This window comes from Tympanuchus pallidicinctus, unplaced genomic scaffold (assembly GCF_026119805.1).
Source record: "Tympanuchus pallidicinctus isolate F22 unplaced genomic scaffold, pur_lepc_1.0 scaffold3, whole genome shotgun sequence".
Lineage (NCBI taxonomy): Eukaryota > Metazoa > Chordata > Aves > Galliformes > Phasianidae > Tympanuchus > Tympanuchus pallidicinctus.
In genome coordinates this window covers 2,406,294-2,422,891 of record NW_026294747.1, presented here as the reverse complement: position 1 = coordinate 2,422,891, position 16,598 = coordinate 2,406,294, and the positions used below count along the sequence as shown (strand labels likewise).

At 39.8% G+C, this 16,598-nt stretch overlaps 1 protein-coding gene across 3 annotated transcripts in view; it reads right to left on the bottom strand.

Moving 5' to 3' along the window:
- Positions 1 to 16,598, bottom strand: part of HIPK3 (homeodomain interacting protein kinase 3) — a 93,266-nt gene that overhangs the window by 14,228 nt on the left and 62,440 nt on the right. For all 3 annotated transcript variants that reach the window (XM_052695639.1, XM_052695642.1, XM_052695641.1), the window contains exons 3-6: positions 5,555 to 5,678; positions 2,445 to 2,564; positions 749 to 835; positions 288 to 472 (exon numbers count right to left, since the gene is read on the bottom strand). In XM_052695639.1, the coding sequence (XP_052551599.1) occupies positions 288 to 472; positions 749 to 835; positions 2,445 to 2,564; positions 5,555 to 5,678 (516 nt within the window). The remainder of the gene's footprint in view (positions 1 to 287; positions 473 to 748; positions 836 to 2,444; positions 2,565 to 5,554; positions 5,679 to 16,598) is intronic.

Genomic DNA, 16,598 nt, shown 5'->3' with positions numbered 1-16,598 from the left:
TCAGACTTCTAAGAATCAAGCCCCAAATTTCTGCAGTGTTGGATTTTTATAATCCAGATATATGAAAGATAATTTTAAATTCCATTGGTTTAATGTTGCTTTTCAGAAAATAAAAAGTCACTGAAACACTTTCTTTGACCTAGTGGACATATCTAACATTGCCAGCACTTGAAAGAATTCCCTAAGATGTTACAGGAACGACTGAAGATTTTTTGCTCTGATAGCAGATGAAACAGTATCACACATATGAATTGCTACAACGGAGACATAAGACCTTTGGTACATACTGGTTGCTATGAGGAAAATCGAGGAGGTGCTTCATGGTAACAAAAGAATGGTTCAGCGTCTCAGCTGGAGTGATTCTTAAATCAGCATCAATCAGCAACATTTTCTTCAACAGACTGACAAATTCCCTCCTGTCTGCCTTCTCTGCCAACAGGTCACTTCCTTCCAAATCCATCACCATGTTCACCTGGCGTTGAACAAAACAAGCAGACACAAGACATCCAAGTTGGTCTGATTCCTTCTGTTACTGGACAAGTACCACTGCTTAACACAGACAATGACAAAGGAACATCTTCCTAGAAAGACAAACTGCCACAGCTGGGTATTTTCCCCAGCACAACGTATGCAGACAAGGATGGATAAGATTGACACGCAACGAAATAACAGTCTAAAAGTTCAGTTCAAAACAAAAATAATTATTCCCATCCTCCCTTTTGCAAAGGAAGGAGTCGTAAATACTCACATGCACTATATCATCCAAACTGCTGAAAATATACTTCCTGGCCTCTTTAGACTTCATACCTGTCTCTGCCTCATGCTCTTCCAAAGTCTCAAAAAAATCAAAAAAGAAGAGTTGAATTTAGACATCGGCAATAGAGAACAAACAAAACAAACCTAACGCCTCCAGCTCCTGAGCACATTCAAACATTTACTGATGTTTACTTAAGAAGCCTGATTAACAAACAAACAAAAAAAAAGAAATTCAGTTACATATTTGAGTTTTTTATATGCTTAATTGCCGACTACTTATATTTTCTAAATTGAAATATGAAAGCACTGAATTTTACATCTAATTTAACACAGTACTGGATTACAGTAGGTTTGTGAACCACGCAGGAAGCATTAAAAGCCTAGCAAAAAGTTAGTTAATGGTGCTTGTGTGTATATATGCATACAAAATGTGTGTTATTATATGCCACAGGTTTTCTATTGTACACATTTCCTTAAATTCAGACCTTTCATTCCAAACAGCAGTAACACCATATCACTGAAGGAAAAAAATAGCATGGGTCAGACTTCGTTCCATTTCATTTGCTTTGCCATGTTGTATGATGTAAGTTAGCTCTGCAAGGAACTTTTTTTTCCCCAAACATTCAGATTACAGGAAGTTTTCTGAAATTAACTTTGAAAACTCTGGGTAATGATTAGTGGTCCATACCAAAACTTCTTTCTTCCCCCAAGGTGGCGTGGAGTCTGATGGGAGAAATGGAACTTCCTAAAACTGAAGAGGGCTGTTTGCATAAAGGACTCGTTTAGACTCTAACACAGACAAGCCAGATGTACACTGCCATCTCTCCATCAACAGTGTGAACTTATTTCTTTCCTAATGGAATAATCACAGCAGTGTAATGAGAGAATCCTGAAACAGGGTGACCCCAGCAGTATTCATTCCTCCAGGGCCAGCACCAGCCCCCAGCTACTCAGCCCACTGCACACTGTGGATTTGCCACTTTATGGGAAGTTATGCAATCTGGGCTTTTGAGCTTGTCAGCTGCTTGTTACTTCAGAGGCTTTATGTCAATAGTAACTGCTTCGTTACTCCTCAAGCTCTGTGTAAACTCTGGGAAACAGCAACGTGAAGCAATTCAATTTACCAAAAACAATCTTTGCATAGGGGGTTATAAGTGTTTATAGTCACGTAAAGTTGCTTAGAGAGAAGCAAGGTAGACAGACCATAAAAACAGACTTATTTTGTCTACTTTCATTGTACTGTAGCTTTCGGCCAACAAAGACTGTCGTAGTATGAAATCTCAAGCAAGTGAATCATGTTGTTTCTTAGCCTCCTTTCTCCTAGGATTTCTGATCCTGAAATCACTTCTGAAGAACTCAATAAGAGCAGTTTGGGCCTCAGAGACAAATTATATGAAGTGAAGTGAAAATCTGTGACTAAGCAAGAGAAAAACCTCATTTAGTGCCTCCAGAAATACAAGGCTTAATGTGAAGCCCAGGCTGCAGTCAGGCACACGTGCCTTCTGGCCAGCCACTGCTTAAGGGGTGTGAAGTGCTGGTTTTTAGGAATGAGGTGGGGAAGGGGAAAAAATGGAAGAGATACAGAGTGGGGACAAAAAAAATATATCACTATATAAGGCAGCTAATGCTACTGTAGTAAATCATGGCCTTTTTGGTTTCTCTGCTTTCTACTGTATTACACTGATTACCTTTAATCTCCAACTAGAATATGGTGTGTCTGCTTCTCTACAGAAAAATCTTGCCGTTTTCGTCCCCATGCTTAGCAACTGTTCTCCTGGCAAACCTTGAGTCTGAGAAATGTAACGAATCTGAGGAAGAAAAAGGAAACACAGCAAAGAGTTTAGCTCTGATTTTTAAAATATGAACCACACAAGTTAAACATTTATTTCACTTAAAGAAAAACAATGACAAAAAAACTTGGACTTTAACAGCTACATCTTACACAGAGGAAAAAAATAAAACTGAATGCTTGATACTGTTTCTTCACTCTTTCAGAGGCAGCTATACAGAAACAAACCACTGAAGTGACCTATATAAGCAAGCTTTTCAAGTTCAGTCACAGATATGAGGACCTGAGGAGAACGGCTGTCATCCTCAACCCACCCTAATCCTAAATATCACGCATAAATTCTAAATATGAAAACTGGCACTAGAGATTTGCTTGTGTATGGAATTTTGTATACTGATTTTTGATTTTTTTTTTTTTTTTTGCATACTCTCATTATACAGCTCTACAAAATCCTTCACATTTCTGTCACATTAGATGTATACTTTGTACATCTGATACACATACATTTCAAGCAAAGGTTTCACTCAAAAAGCAAGAGCACGTACAGTCTCCAGACAGCCAGAGATGCTCTGCTAATCTCAGAAAATGACTACTGAATGCAATAGGAATGGAGCAGCTTTGTCTCAAAGACAGGTGCTTTTGTTCACTGAAATGACTACCACTCATTTATTTTTGAAGAGAATTGGGCACTGTCCCATACCACATGCCTGCACGGAGGTGCAGTCAGTGTAAGGCTGACCTTGCAAAAAGTGGAGCAGTTGGGAAGTCCCAGAGAACGGAAGAAGGGGAAATCAGAAGGACAAAGCAAGAAAATACCATAAGAGGAGTTTGATGGTCAATACAGGACTTTAGAGCTAGAAGCATCTGAGAGGAAGAAAACTGATGGGAAATGGAAAGTCCATAATTCTTTACATCATGGAGTAAAGACAAATCCAGTCAATCATAAGTATTTCTAGATGGTTTAGCAATTACCTAAGCACTTTTTATAGGCTTTGAATTGAGGAGAGACAAAACAATGCATTAGTTCAAAAATTTAACATTTAAGCACCTGGGCCACTGTTGGTGAGCACTAAGGCTCAGATGATGTGGCTACTTCCTACTAAGTGTAGCTGTTACTGAATATATTCATAAGCTCTGAGTTAGTATCTTCATCTTCAAGGGCTAGCTTGTTGGTTGTCACACACAGGGATGGGGAAAATGCAACATAAAGTGCCTGCCTGTTCATTCACTAGGTGACATCGTATACCAGAAGGAAGGGAAATTCCTTGAAAGCCATCTCCTACAGCTGTGGTACTCCCTAGAACACTAACGCAGATTCTTCTGCAGCAAATTTTGCAGACATGGCTGAGCATGATGACAAGCCTGCCTAAAACAAGGCCACCACTGGCGGTGCAGAGGAGGGGGCAGCTCCTATTCCAGTGTGAGAACCAAGTTGATATATCGAGTTATCAACTGACAGCAAACTCAACTGATGTGGCTGTCTTTAAATTTTGTTTGCCTGTTTTCCATATATAAGATTGCCGCAATGGGAGAAAGAAGATGGTTTTGTTGTTGTGTTGTGTTTGTTTTTAAACAAAGATTCCATGCTACTCTAAAAAGATTCTCCTAATGATGAGATTGTGCAGAGAGCAGTGCAAGTGTAAAGCCCTAAAGCCAGAGGCCCTCATCTATGAACTCAGCTAATGGATTTCTGCCATCACGATGAATCACAAAGTCAATTTGAGGACAGAATCAGGACCTGGGCAGAATTTTTGATCATTGAAATCCCAGCTTCATCCTACATGACAGGCAATGTGGTCCAAAGCCACACTGAACATCCAGGAGCAGTGTCGACGTGTATGTGGCACCACGATCAGGACGTCAAGAGGGCGTACGGCTTCCTCCTCCAAAGCTGCACTCCTTCAGGCTGTTACTTACAGCAACAGTAAGTACAGGGGGCAGGAGTGGAGGTAATTCTGGAAATTATACGTTGTGACCTTTCTTGCATGTCCGGATCTTCTTCTGCAGTTTCTTTCAAAAATAATAAATAAATAGGTTTGCCAAACTCTTGTCAATCTCAAAATTGAGACGGTATTTCACATAATTTCAAGAACAGATGTCTTCACTTTTTTCTTGAAGAATGCAATAAATTGTGTTGCTGATAGTTTTTTCCTCTTTCCTTCTCTATTTTAAGAGCAATACAGTTCATAATTGTCTTCTACATACCAGTCAACATCCATCCATGTTCCACTCACAGCTCAATTCCTACCCAGGAAACACTAAATTTTGTATAAACAAGGGAAACAATAAAATAAAATGTTACAAAATCAACACAAAATCAATATATTTCCTGGCAGTGATTTTGACAAAAAAACTTTTCTAAAAGTAACTCCAGTCTTTAAGCACAGAGAGCCAGAAGTCTGTGATATGAAGATGGGGATCAGAATAATCCAAACCGATGTGTTGGAGGGAACTGCCCCCCAACTGCACACTGAGTCAAAGATGCAGAAGTTAATAATAAGCCAGTGATGTTACAACTGGGATTTTCAGGAACCTTCTTTGCTTTCAAAGTTCAAAGGTGATAGAGAAATCAGAATTCTGTTTATATTACTGCCAACTTCCCAAGTTACATTAAAGATAAGACCTCTCTCTCTAAATATGAGCATCTGAACAAGATTTCCAGACTGAACTCCATTCTCAGCAATTAAAAGGAAGATTACAAAGCAACAATGGTGTCCTCAAACTCTGGTTCCCATCAAATAAATCAGCTTCAATGCCAACATTTATTTTACAAGATAGAGGGGGAAAAAATTGAAGTTCAATTCAGAAAAGCAGCATAGCATACAGTTCATTCCAGAAACAGGATTCACGTTTCTAGAATAATTAACACTAAATTAAAAGCATCAAACAGATTTGAAGAAATACTACTTAATAGGGCATGTTATCAGCATCTGAAAATTCTGAGTTTAAGGATCTGAAATACTTAAATTGCATAAAGGGAGTATATGCTTGTGAAAGGTTTTCTACTACCTGGTCATATTCCAGTGCTCCTGGGTACAGTGGCCATCCAAGAAACAGCTCTGCAATCACACACCCTAATGACCACATGTCTATGGCTTCACAAAACGGCAATCCCAGTATGATCTCTGGTGCTCTGCAAATTAAATATGGTTATTGGATTTTTTCCTCAGGGAAAAAAAGGCATTTCAACAATCCAATGACAAAAACATCTGTTATTTGAAAACACAGGCTAATCACTTCATTAAAACCATAACATCACAACCTGCACTTCTCCTTGTCTACATAACCTGCTGCAAGAATTCAGTCGCTCTGAAATGTTATTTATCAGTTTGCTTCCCATGTACACAAAAATAAGCGATATGCCTGAAAAGGAGAACACAATGGATTCCATCTTTTTGCCTTTCCTCCAGCACGTCCTGAGCGATTCATCTGCTCGAAGCTGTACACCTGTAACTACATTCCAAAGAAAATACAGCCATTTGTATCAAGGCAAAACACAACACAATTTTATCTGAAAACACACTGCAAGCTTCTTAACTGGAAAGTACACTCAAGTTACTTAAAATATCAATTTAATTACATAACTGTAAATCCCTTACGCTCTCTAATTAATACAAGGTGAGCCATTCTTAAACCGCTTCAATGACACCGCTGCACTAGCTAAACAGATCAGGTCTTACTTCTTCCACTTAAAACAAATGTGAATTAAACAACAGCGCTGAAATGTATTTCTCTAGTCAACAACTAGAAAAATTGGTATTGACACAGCTGCCAAAGGGCTTTTAACATTTCTGTTCACGTTGAACAAAACTCAAGTATTCCACAGACATCAGTTTTAATTACATTTGCTCTTTTTAAGCCTTCCCCCCAGTTTGTTCAAGCTATAATGTGGTTTAGTTTTAAAATTACAATCTGTTGTTATCTTAGCATGTGACAGAGCAGCACGAAGACAATTAAAACCAACACAATAATTCACATTACTGGGCTGAACGGCAGCATTCAAGCGATCACGTTACAGGCTGCTGAGAAAAATCCTGACTGCTCATCTGCGTAAGAGCTCATAAATGCTACACTTCAGCACGCGCTGCTGTGCCATTTTAATACTCCACAAACAAAACCACCTCTTACCCTAATAAATTCCCATACATTTAATTTACCTATAACAAAACACCCTTCAGTTCACGGAAAAGCACTGTCTCAGGAACAAATTCCTGTTTTCATGCCATACTGGGACAAATTCCTCACTCATGCTATACTGGGACGGCAGCCAAGAGCTGAATGATCTTCTTGACTTCTGATACGCCTATGACCCAAAAGCAGCAAGGTTGGCCAGACACATACGTACAAGTACCTATGAGCTCAGTCTCCAGGCCCACCTGTGCTACAGCTTAAGTCTGCCAAACTCGGCTCCAGAGAGAGACAGATGTTCATCATGGGAAAGGCTCCTGAAATTCTGCCCCATCTTTGTCCGGCAAAAATCCCAAGGCTTCCACTATGGGAAAAATGTGAGACCTTCCAGTGGTAAGAAACGGACAGGGCAGGACATTTTGTGAAAAGTTAACGCTTTCCATTTGTGCCAATGCTTCGCTTCTCACTCTGCTCGCAAACCTTTCTGGGTGCAGTTACATGAAGGACAAGTCTTGTCACCAGCAGGGAAACTAGAGAGGCTCAGTTTTCCACTGTGTTCAAAGACTCGGTTACATTTAACTTCTAGAGCTTAAACATGTATTTTTGCAATGCAGGATCATGACACCGCACTAAGTATTAGCTAGTTTTGTTATCTGAGAAATAAATTTAATATATCCACATGCCAAAAGACTGGAAATAGCAGTAAGAAACGTCTGCATTCAACTGTTGGCCGGCTGCCCCACTGCACCCTGTTGTTACAGATCCCTGTGAAAATATGCTTCCTTTTGTCGTATTGTGTTACAGCGCCGAATAGTTAATGAACATACACAGAGCCTATGGATACAGCAGCTTTAACAAATGCTTCTGCTAAAATAAGCTCTTCAGAAACCTCTTATATTTACCCAACAGTTAATATGCGGGTCGTACAAAAATAGCCACCGTCAGTCAGTCTGTCCCTCATCTCTTTTGAGGGATAGGATTGCAAATAAAAGAAGGATACGGGCAGACACAATGACAAAAAGCAGAAAGCTTTTACTGTATTTTCAAACGTAAGCATCCAAAAGTTCTTCGTGGGCAAGCAGCAGCTCTGCGATCCCACCATGAGTGCCACAGGCACGGAGAGGCCAGAGCCGTGCCCCTCAAAGCCTCCCAGAAACATCTACTTCATACAGCCACAGCTCCTAAGTGAAAGTCCCAAAACGCCTCTTTCTTCCTTGGTGCAGCACAGCTCAATTCACCTCTCCTAAAGCAGGCTTTTCAAACGGTGGAAATACTCACATAGGTGGGAGATGCAAATGAGTATTTGCTTCGGCCTCGTTTGGATGGTAACACTTCTACTGATTGCACCACAGATCACAAATGTACATACTATCCCACGTATATCTTGCAAGCTTACAAGGAAAAAAAAAGCACACCATTTCTTTTATTAATTGGCTTAGTGATCAGAACTCCCCATAAAGTGAGCGAGGTTCAGTGTTAGCCAGCTTAGAACAAAGCAACAAAATAAACAAATGTGAAGAAATGTGAAATAATAGAGGATTTTCAAAAAGGCAAACGCGAAACAAAAATTCAACTGAGCAAGAACTCCTCCAACCCTTACACTGGAGTTACAAAGAGAAAAGACCAACAATCAATAATACCTTGAGACAAAAAGTGTAAGAAGTCTAAGCCATTTCCAATTATCGTTATCCAGAAAACACTGGTCAGAACTCTGATGTCAAGCAACTAGTAAATGAAAAAGCTAAAAACCAGCAGATGAAGTACAAAGAAGAACAGTATGAACTACAATAAGACAGCTTCCTAGCACTGCTCGTGCATGTAAAATTCTGCTGAATGCTGAAATAATCCTCCAGACGTGTTCTCACGAGGGGCCTTGCAGTAAGCACACCTCCTCACACATCAAAGAAATCACAATCAAGATGTGGCAGATTTTACTTTTCCTTCTCTTTGGCAGCACAAGGGCTGTTGGTACCACTGCCTGCCACGTGGCACTGCTGTATTTATGGCACACAGAAATAGCCCTCCTCCTCTCACATCTCCCACTCCTTTCAACACATCGCGGTTCTTTCCAAGACCAAAACCTTTAGCCACCAACCTCCGCACTGGCAGCTGACGATAACAGGTCCTTATGAGGAAAGCAGAGTCACTTCCTCTCCCCAGCTGCTACTTAATATTCCAGAGATGCTGAACACTGGGAATTCTGGCAGCTTACTTCTTCATTACCAGTTTCACAGCAGCATTCTTTTGCAATATTGCATTTTAAGTTTGAAAACGTTAAGTGCTCTGAGTAAAGAATTTAATACTGGTTCTCCATAAATTTTGGCTTCTACATATTTGTGTAGCTGAAGGCAAACGCGGACAACATTTCTAACATAACAACATAAGACAAAACACATACTCTTCTCATATAAACCAAACATTACTACCCCTTCTTACCACTGTTTCATTTCACAGTGCCTAATAATTCAACAGCTCTGGGTACAACTCAGTCATCATTATAACAAATACCAATGCAACAAAAGTCATCAAAAGGGCAGCACATTTATCTGTTTTTGTTTTTTTGGCTAATGAGCCATTCGAAACCATCTTATTGATCAAGTGAAAGCGGGTGGAACTTACACAAGTTCAACAGTGACTGAAGTCAAAATGGATTACAAACCTGGCTTTCTGGAACTACAACTACTTGCAGAATGCAAGCCTATACATTATTAGAGTTCTAAGTAGACAAGGGTTGTGAGCTGTGTCATCCTTATAAAGAAAGGACATCTAGGAGAAGAGAGAAGAGTAATTAGATATAATAGTAGGCACTCTAACAAATACTCTCACATCCAATTCCTCTGCAATACCGGTATATCATAAATGGAGGAGTACAAACGTTTCTGAGAGATCTGCAAGAGCGTAGCAAAGATTCTGGGCTGGAGGGATCCTAATGAAATCCTCAACACTCGGTTATTTAAAAATACACACACGAGTACAACTAATAATCTGGTGGAGGCAATGAGACTGAATCACATAACGACAAAGTTTGTGCGTGATGAAGGTTCTAACAGCTGGTTCTTCAGTGTTTTTGTGATGGACTTCAGAAGGCATTTCAAATATGTAATTACAGCAACACAATAACAGGCAGTAGTGCATTCATGGTGTCCAGTAAAATACTGAAAATTAATGTAAATCATTCATTAATGAACTCAATAATAATGAACTCAATAGTTCACAAGTTATATCCAGACCACTTTACAGATTACTCAAGAAAAATATATTAAATTGGGACCAAAAATAATCAGGCTATCGGTACTTGTTTTTAAATGAGAAAGACATAAGCCTTATATGAAACTAGTGATATCCCCTCACCTTGAATAGTGTGTGTTCACTTTTGAATTCTGTGTTCAGTTTTGGTCACTCCCATTTGAAAAAGGATGCATCAAATAGAAAAGAGGCAGAGAAGGATAATATCAATTAAAGAACTGAAGAGACTCAGGTAAAAGAAGAAATCCTGGTTAGAACTAAAAAATGTCAGTGAAGAAATCAAGTCACTCAAATTACATAAAATAACGGAAGAGAAGCAGTCAAGTATTTTAACACCCTGCCTCATGTCAAACAACCCAGGGATTCCCCGCCTGGGAGTTATTAATTGAGATTAATAACTGATGCAAATACAAATATACTGTTGTGGGTTTGGGTTTTTTGGTTGCTTTGTGTGTTTTTTTTTTAAAGCCAGAATTAAATTAGCCTTCGAATCATGGGCCACTATTGAGGTGGAAAATGTATACGGTTTTAAGGAACTGACTGGCAGAAAATAAGATCCACAACTGCTCTAGCCCTTAAGCAGTAAGGTTCTTACAACACAAGGTTCCTGTTGTACCAGCATATAGTAAAACTAGGTAGAAGTAGAACCTTCTGCTATAGTAAAGTTTATTGAACAAAACACCAGATCCGAGGATCTGATGACATACGTATTTCTTGTTTCCTGCATACTAAAATTACTACCATTGCACAAAGATAAGAGTTACTCAAGCTATCCCCTTAGACTGAAACAAAGAAGTGTTCGCCCTTCTTCATGCCTCTTTAAAAGTCACATTACAGGTTAGAAGTTCACTAAATCGGTTTTAAAGCCAAACCAAACCAGTCTCATAGTTCAATTGTCTCTTGTTTTTAAGCCCATTGGATGTCAGAGTACAGACTGGTAGTGTTGTCTTAATGCACTCCTGGTCTTTGAAATACTAGCATAGTACACAACACCAGACAGATAGATAGACAGCCGAACAACTAGTTTTCCTCCTAGTCCTTTGGAAGCATCGTTGCTGTCAATCTGTAAAGCAAAACTTCATCTAAACATTTGCAGTCTGGCTTTCCAGTGCACTTTCAACTACGCATAGAGTAGACATTAGGCAGCACATAACCAGCAAGTTCTGATTATTTTAACTCTAAGTTAAGAGGATTTAAACTGAGAACAAAAACATAAATGCTCAGAAACAGACTTTGGGCATCTGTGCCTTTTACACGGTAGGAAAGAATCAAAGATATTCCTTTACAATTCAGGGCCACGTCACCACACATCATGAAAGACAAGGAGGACAAATAGACGCAAGAAGAGATGCGGAGTCACCCCTCATTCACAACTCCATTCCTCCTTTGAAGGAGTGCTGGGGAACAGCAGGCTCTGGCATGGCAAGAGATAGCGAAGACAGGAGGAAATGAGTCACTCTATCTCAGGCAAACTTCTAGGGGTGCATTATTGCTATGGCGTAGCACACAGCGTTGCACAAATGGAATTTTAATTTCCTGACAGAACAGACTTCATCTTAGCACCAAACTTTTCCATAAAACGACATAATGTTAAATTGCTAGAGAGTCCTTCTCGGCACCACAGCCTTCCACCACTGCATTGGTTACATATACGTATAGGAACATAACATTTGATTAATATGCAACTTTGAACCTTGACTCTGAGAAGGAAGGTTTTTAAATCCTTTCTCTACGTAACTATTGAGAAAAAAAGAAACAATCACTGCAAAAGAGAGTTGATTTAAACAGAGGGCTCAAAATCAAGAAGGGAGAACAAGAGAGAACAGGAAATCAAAGCAGAAACTAACAACTACATCTTAGGCAATTCAAACAGAACAATGCTATTCCACTATTCTTTCCCAGCACTGAAGAATTCTGATCTGAAAGTCTCATAGCAAATTTTAACTTGTTTGATGCACCTTCTACTACCAGCTACCTGAACTGCTACAGATAACATTTAGTTATTCTTTTTAGAATTTTCCAGTTGAGAATAATAAAATAAGAGGCAATTGCAACCGATTCTTTCCCACTTATTCACCATCTCTAGTGGAAAGTGATTTTATTAAAACCAGAAGACAGCTATGCTTCAGCCTCTCTCACCATTTTTCCTCAGCATGCACCTTACTAAGCGACTTATTTATGGACTTGACACACTGAACAGCTTTCAAATTAAATGAAAATTAAGCAAAGTAGATACTGATGTAGCAATACAGTGCAGAAAATTCCATGAACAGAGAAATCCTTCAGGTGTTTTACTGGTGAATGATGCCTGCAATTCAATACTTTTTATCCTCATTTTGGATAGCACAGTGTCAATATGCAAAACACCAACTGGGGTTACTTACTTCACAGTGTGCTATTGTAAGAGTGGAGGCTGGCAAAGGAAGGTGCCACCTGGACATTACCTCTGCCTTTGCCAGCAGCAGGCACCTACACACAGCACTCAGCTCTTATGGACCACTTGAACATGCTGCCTGCAGTGTATGATTGAAAAGATACAAAAAGCAATGCTTCCCCTTTCAAGAGAGAGGTTCCCTCATCTCCAACCTTCCTATGGAATACGTTGTTACATACGCAGACCCTCAGACTGTGCCCAAGCAGTGGAGCAGCAAGGATGCAGAGTCACCTCCACCTGGGCAGAGCTTGACTATGTGCACGTGCACACAGCAAGAGCAGCAAGCATGAGCATTGCTCTACAGCACTGAAAAAGCATGGAAGAAAAATTACAACAGAGCGGGCTGGCAGATTTGAAGGCTTCATAAATCAGAGTGCACTAAGGAAAAGCAAGATCTTAACTCCCCTCCCTTTGTCTTGCTGTTATTGATTTTGTTGGAGTACAAAGTGCTATTGCCATAAGAGTCTGCATGGACTTGCAGTGTCCAAATATAAGCTGCAGATATCGAGGGCCATTTATTTCTTTTTTTCTCCTCTCTATTTTAAAATAGATTACCACTTTGGCATAGCTCAGGTATAAAGCCCAACAACACAAGGACATACAGCTGTTGTGTCAAGAACCAAGTGTGCCTTAACGTTATATTAAGTAGCTAGAAAACAAAACAACACAAGACCAACTTCTGCAAAAGCACTTGCTGCTCTGATATGGGATCTGAATACACGTGCACACGTCAGGCCTGCAGCCCAGCCAAGAGGGCCACAAGCCATTCAGGGAAGCTACTCTCCTATGGGTATATTGCACTGGGACTAAACAAGCCACAAAGCTATCTGAAAAGGTACAAAAATCTTCTAGTGTCCTCTTCTGTTGTGAACAGATTCTCACTGCTGATGTGCACCCATCAGAACGATGCCTAGTGATAATCTGATGGAGCTTTGCAACTGATTGACAACATTTGACTTAATTTTCATTGTTTGAACTATACAAAGCCCACTAAAAACTGATTTCATGTCATTTATCTGCCTTGTATTTGGAGGTTACTCCGTATTCATACAAACTACCATGTTCATCTTATTTACTTTCCTAATAACGTTCTATACGATACTGGCATATGAATTTCACTATCCACCATCCTGCCTCATAAACTGGAGGTTGTTGCCCATAATGCAATCTGTCAGGAGAAAAGGAAGTTGTAATTTCAGAAAAAATGTCAGGTTTTTTCAATTATATACATTTTATGCAGGAATATCGGACTAAAGAAATTGTCAAATCAAGAACCAGCACCAAAATTGTGATCCCAGGAAACAGACACAGTTGTTAAGTTGCACGGTTTAAAAAGAAAAGCAAGTAAACAACTTGTGGAACAAGTTAGCATTTAAAAAAGATTGTATCAGATTAACATTTGATCACTTAATATTGCAGTGTACAAAGTATAGACCGTCCAAAAAAAAAAAGCGTCCAGCAACAGGAACTGATGCCGCAGTTCAACAGATCCATGTCCTGTTTCCCAGATAAACAGAACACCAAAATCCATTTCACTTCGGATATTCCCCTATATAAAGTATTACCTCGTCACTTAATACTCAGGTCAGCTGCTAAGCAGAAAAAAAAAAAAAAAGAAAAAAAATGAACAGAAGCATCAGTTCAGTTATGGCAAAAAAAAAATCCACAGAGCAGCAACTGGGGCAGGTGGGTAAACACACATGAAATTAAATCTGCTTTCTCAAGGTTACCCTGGTAGAGGCTTTTTGGTGAACAAAAATATTCTGAAACACTTTCAGGTCCCAAGTCTACTGCTAACACATATATATACTTAGCACAACTTTTTATTCTGATGTGTTGACCCATATAAAAAATGCACAAAAATGCTCTCAACATACAGTATACAGTGATGTTCAGCAACCTCTGTTTTCACTTGTGTAATCCTGTACTAATTTATGATGTTCTGGCAAGTGAACAGACTAGATGACCCGTTAAGTTTTTCCCCTTCTAGTTTCTATGATTAGATCTCTGGTGTAAAACACGACACCGTCAGAACAGGCAACATTCTCGCCCGTGTTTTAAGTGATTCTACAGGCATAATCACATGGAAATACTACAGAGCTTAAGCTTTTGGGGCACCAGGATAAGAAACTGACAGCATTTTAACAAAACTGGAAACCTGAAAGGATAATCTTTCCTCCTCACGCAACCAAACCTACTGACCACCAGCAAGGAAAAATTATACAAGTCTATTTTTGTAGGCTAGACTGTAAGACTTCAGCCTTCCAGCACATCACATCACCTGCTTGCCAGCGTACCACAGCCTGCTGAAAGAACCCATATTCAAGTCCTCCATGTATTCCACCTCAGCCTTGAACCCAACCAGCGCTTGGTTGTTTGGTTTTTTTCCCCCATTTCTTGCTCTCTTTAGATACTTTGCTCTGTTTTTCCTCTCTCTTTTTTCCTTCCCTGGTATCACATTTTAATTTATTTGTCCTTTCCTGTTGAAAGGAGAGCCACTCTATTCTTAGAAGAGTTTCAGATCCTAAAATAAACTGCTTAACTATGTATCCATTACATCCAGATTGATGTCATATCAGAACCTGACAGCATGCTGCAACAGGAATGCGACTGCACAGAGCCCAGCATTTCTGCAGGCTCTGCATTGCAAATTATTTTAAAGCAGCATTACATACAAAAACTCAAGGCACTCAAACGCTAAAGCACAAAAGTTTTCTTAGCCATTTCTTCTTCTCACTGCACTAGTGTTCAATTTTCTTAGCTTTCAGCTTTGATTTCTCTTTTAAAGAGTTTCCTGCGTGACCCCTAGCACCAAGAGCAGGCCCTCTGCAGCCACACCAAAGAGGAATGCAGGCTAAACTAGAATCCACCAGCCATTACTTTCGATCAAGTAGAAAGTTATATTTTGTTCTCATAGCAAACGAAGGTTAAAAGCAAACAGCACAGTTTAAAGAGGAAAAATAGATAATAATGGCACCTTGATAATAAATGGATAAAAATGGGAGCCTTTCATTGAAGGAAATGCAGTCCAGGACGCCAATAATTAGGAGCAGCTCGTTACTTACAGCTAAAACCCTCATTCTGTTCCTGCTACAGACAGCCATTCACCCAACAAAAAGGCACACCTTTTGATGCTATCAGCAGAAGCAGCAAGGATGGGATCCTCAGCAAACTGACTGCTCGTGGCCTGTTGGCTCCCCAAGAAAAAGGAAACGCACACTATCTTTCCTGCCTGTTCTCCATGCTTTGAGAAAATACGACAGAGAATTTCACAAGGCTCTGCAGGAAACTCTGCTGCCCAAGTGTGAGAAGCAATAAACGTTTCCTGAACTCGGGGAAAAAAAAAATAGTGGGACTTATTTCAAGAACATGACTGTCCTTTCATTAAACTATTAAAAATGCATTAATATAATACAAATAAGGATTATGAAGCGCTCCCAAATATGTACCAAACCAAGAACAGACATAAATACCACATAATAGCTGTAATCCATTTAAATACCATCCTATTTCAAGAGTATGCGCTGGCTTCAACTATCAAATGACCAGCTCCAAAATACAAAAGCAAAACACACCATTGAAAAAATTTACTGAAAATACCAACTGCTAACACAATCTGCAAAAATAAGGCCACTGGGAATTCTCCCTATTTCATATGTAATATCAACCTTCGCTAAACCCCAATAATCACTGCCCTAAGGGCTAAGGTATTATGGGAATCTACACAGTAGGAATATTTATTCCATTGAAAAGATGAAAGCTGAAGTTAGCTAAACTCCTCTGAAAAGGTATTTGTAATTTCCCTGGAGATGAGAGGGATTAACCTGGTTTGTTTGTAGCATTCAGGAACTTTCCAAGGAAAAGCATCCAAGCATTTCTTTTTCTTAGTCCCAGAAACTATTTTCAGATTACACTGTCACACGACAAATTCATACAGCAAAGGCTTAAAGGCCAGCCCTGCAGCCCAACTAAAGCAGCAGGAGTCATTTCTGCAGGCTGCCAAAGAAAGCCTGGTCCAGCTGGGCTCTCCAGACCACATCATGCCTTCCACCTCCAGCCCAGCAAATGGTCCCAACAACCTCTCCTGGACACAGAAAAAAGCTGCACAGCACTTTGGTACCATATACGTCTTCCTGCACTGGCACCATCGTCTTCTTTGGTAGCAGCCCCAGGATGCATCCCTAACAAAGGTGTGAGCACAGCTATTCTGGCTTGCACCTCTGCTTTTTAGTGAGGCTTCCGACA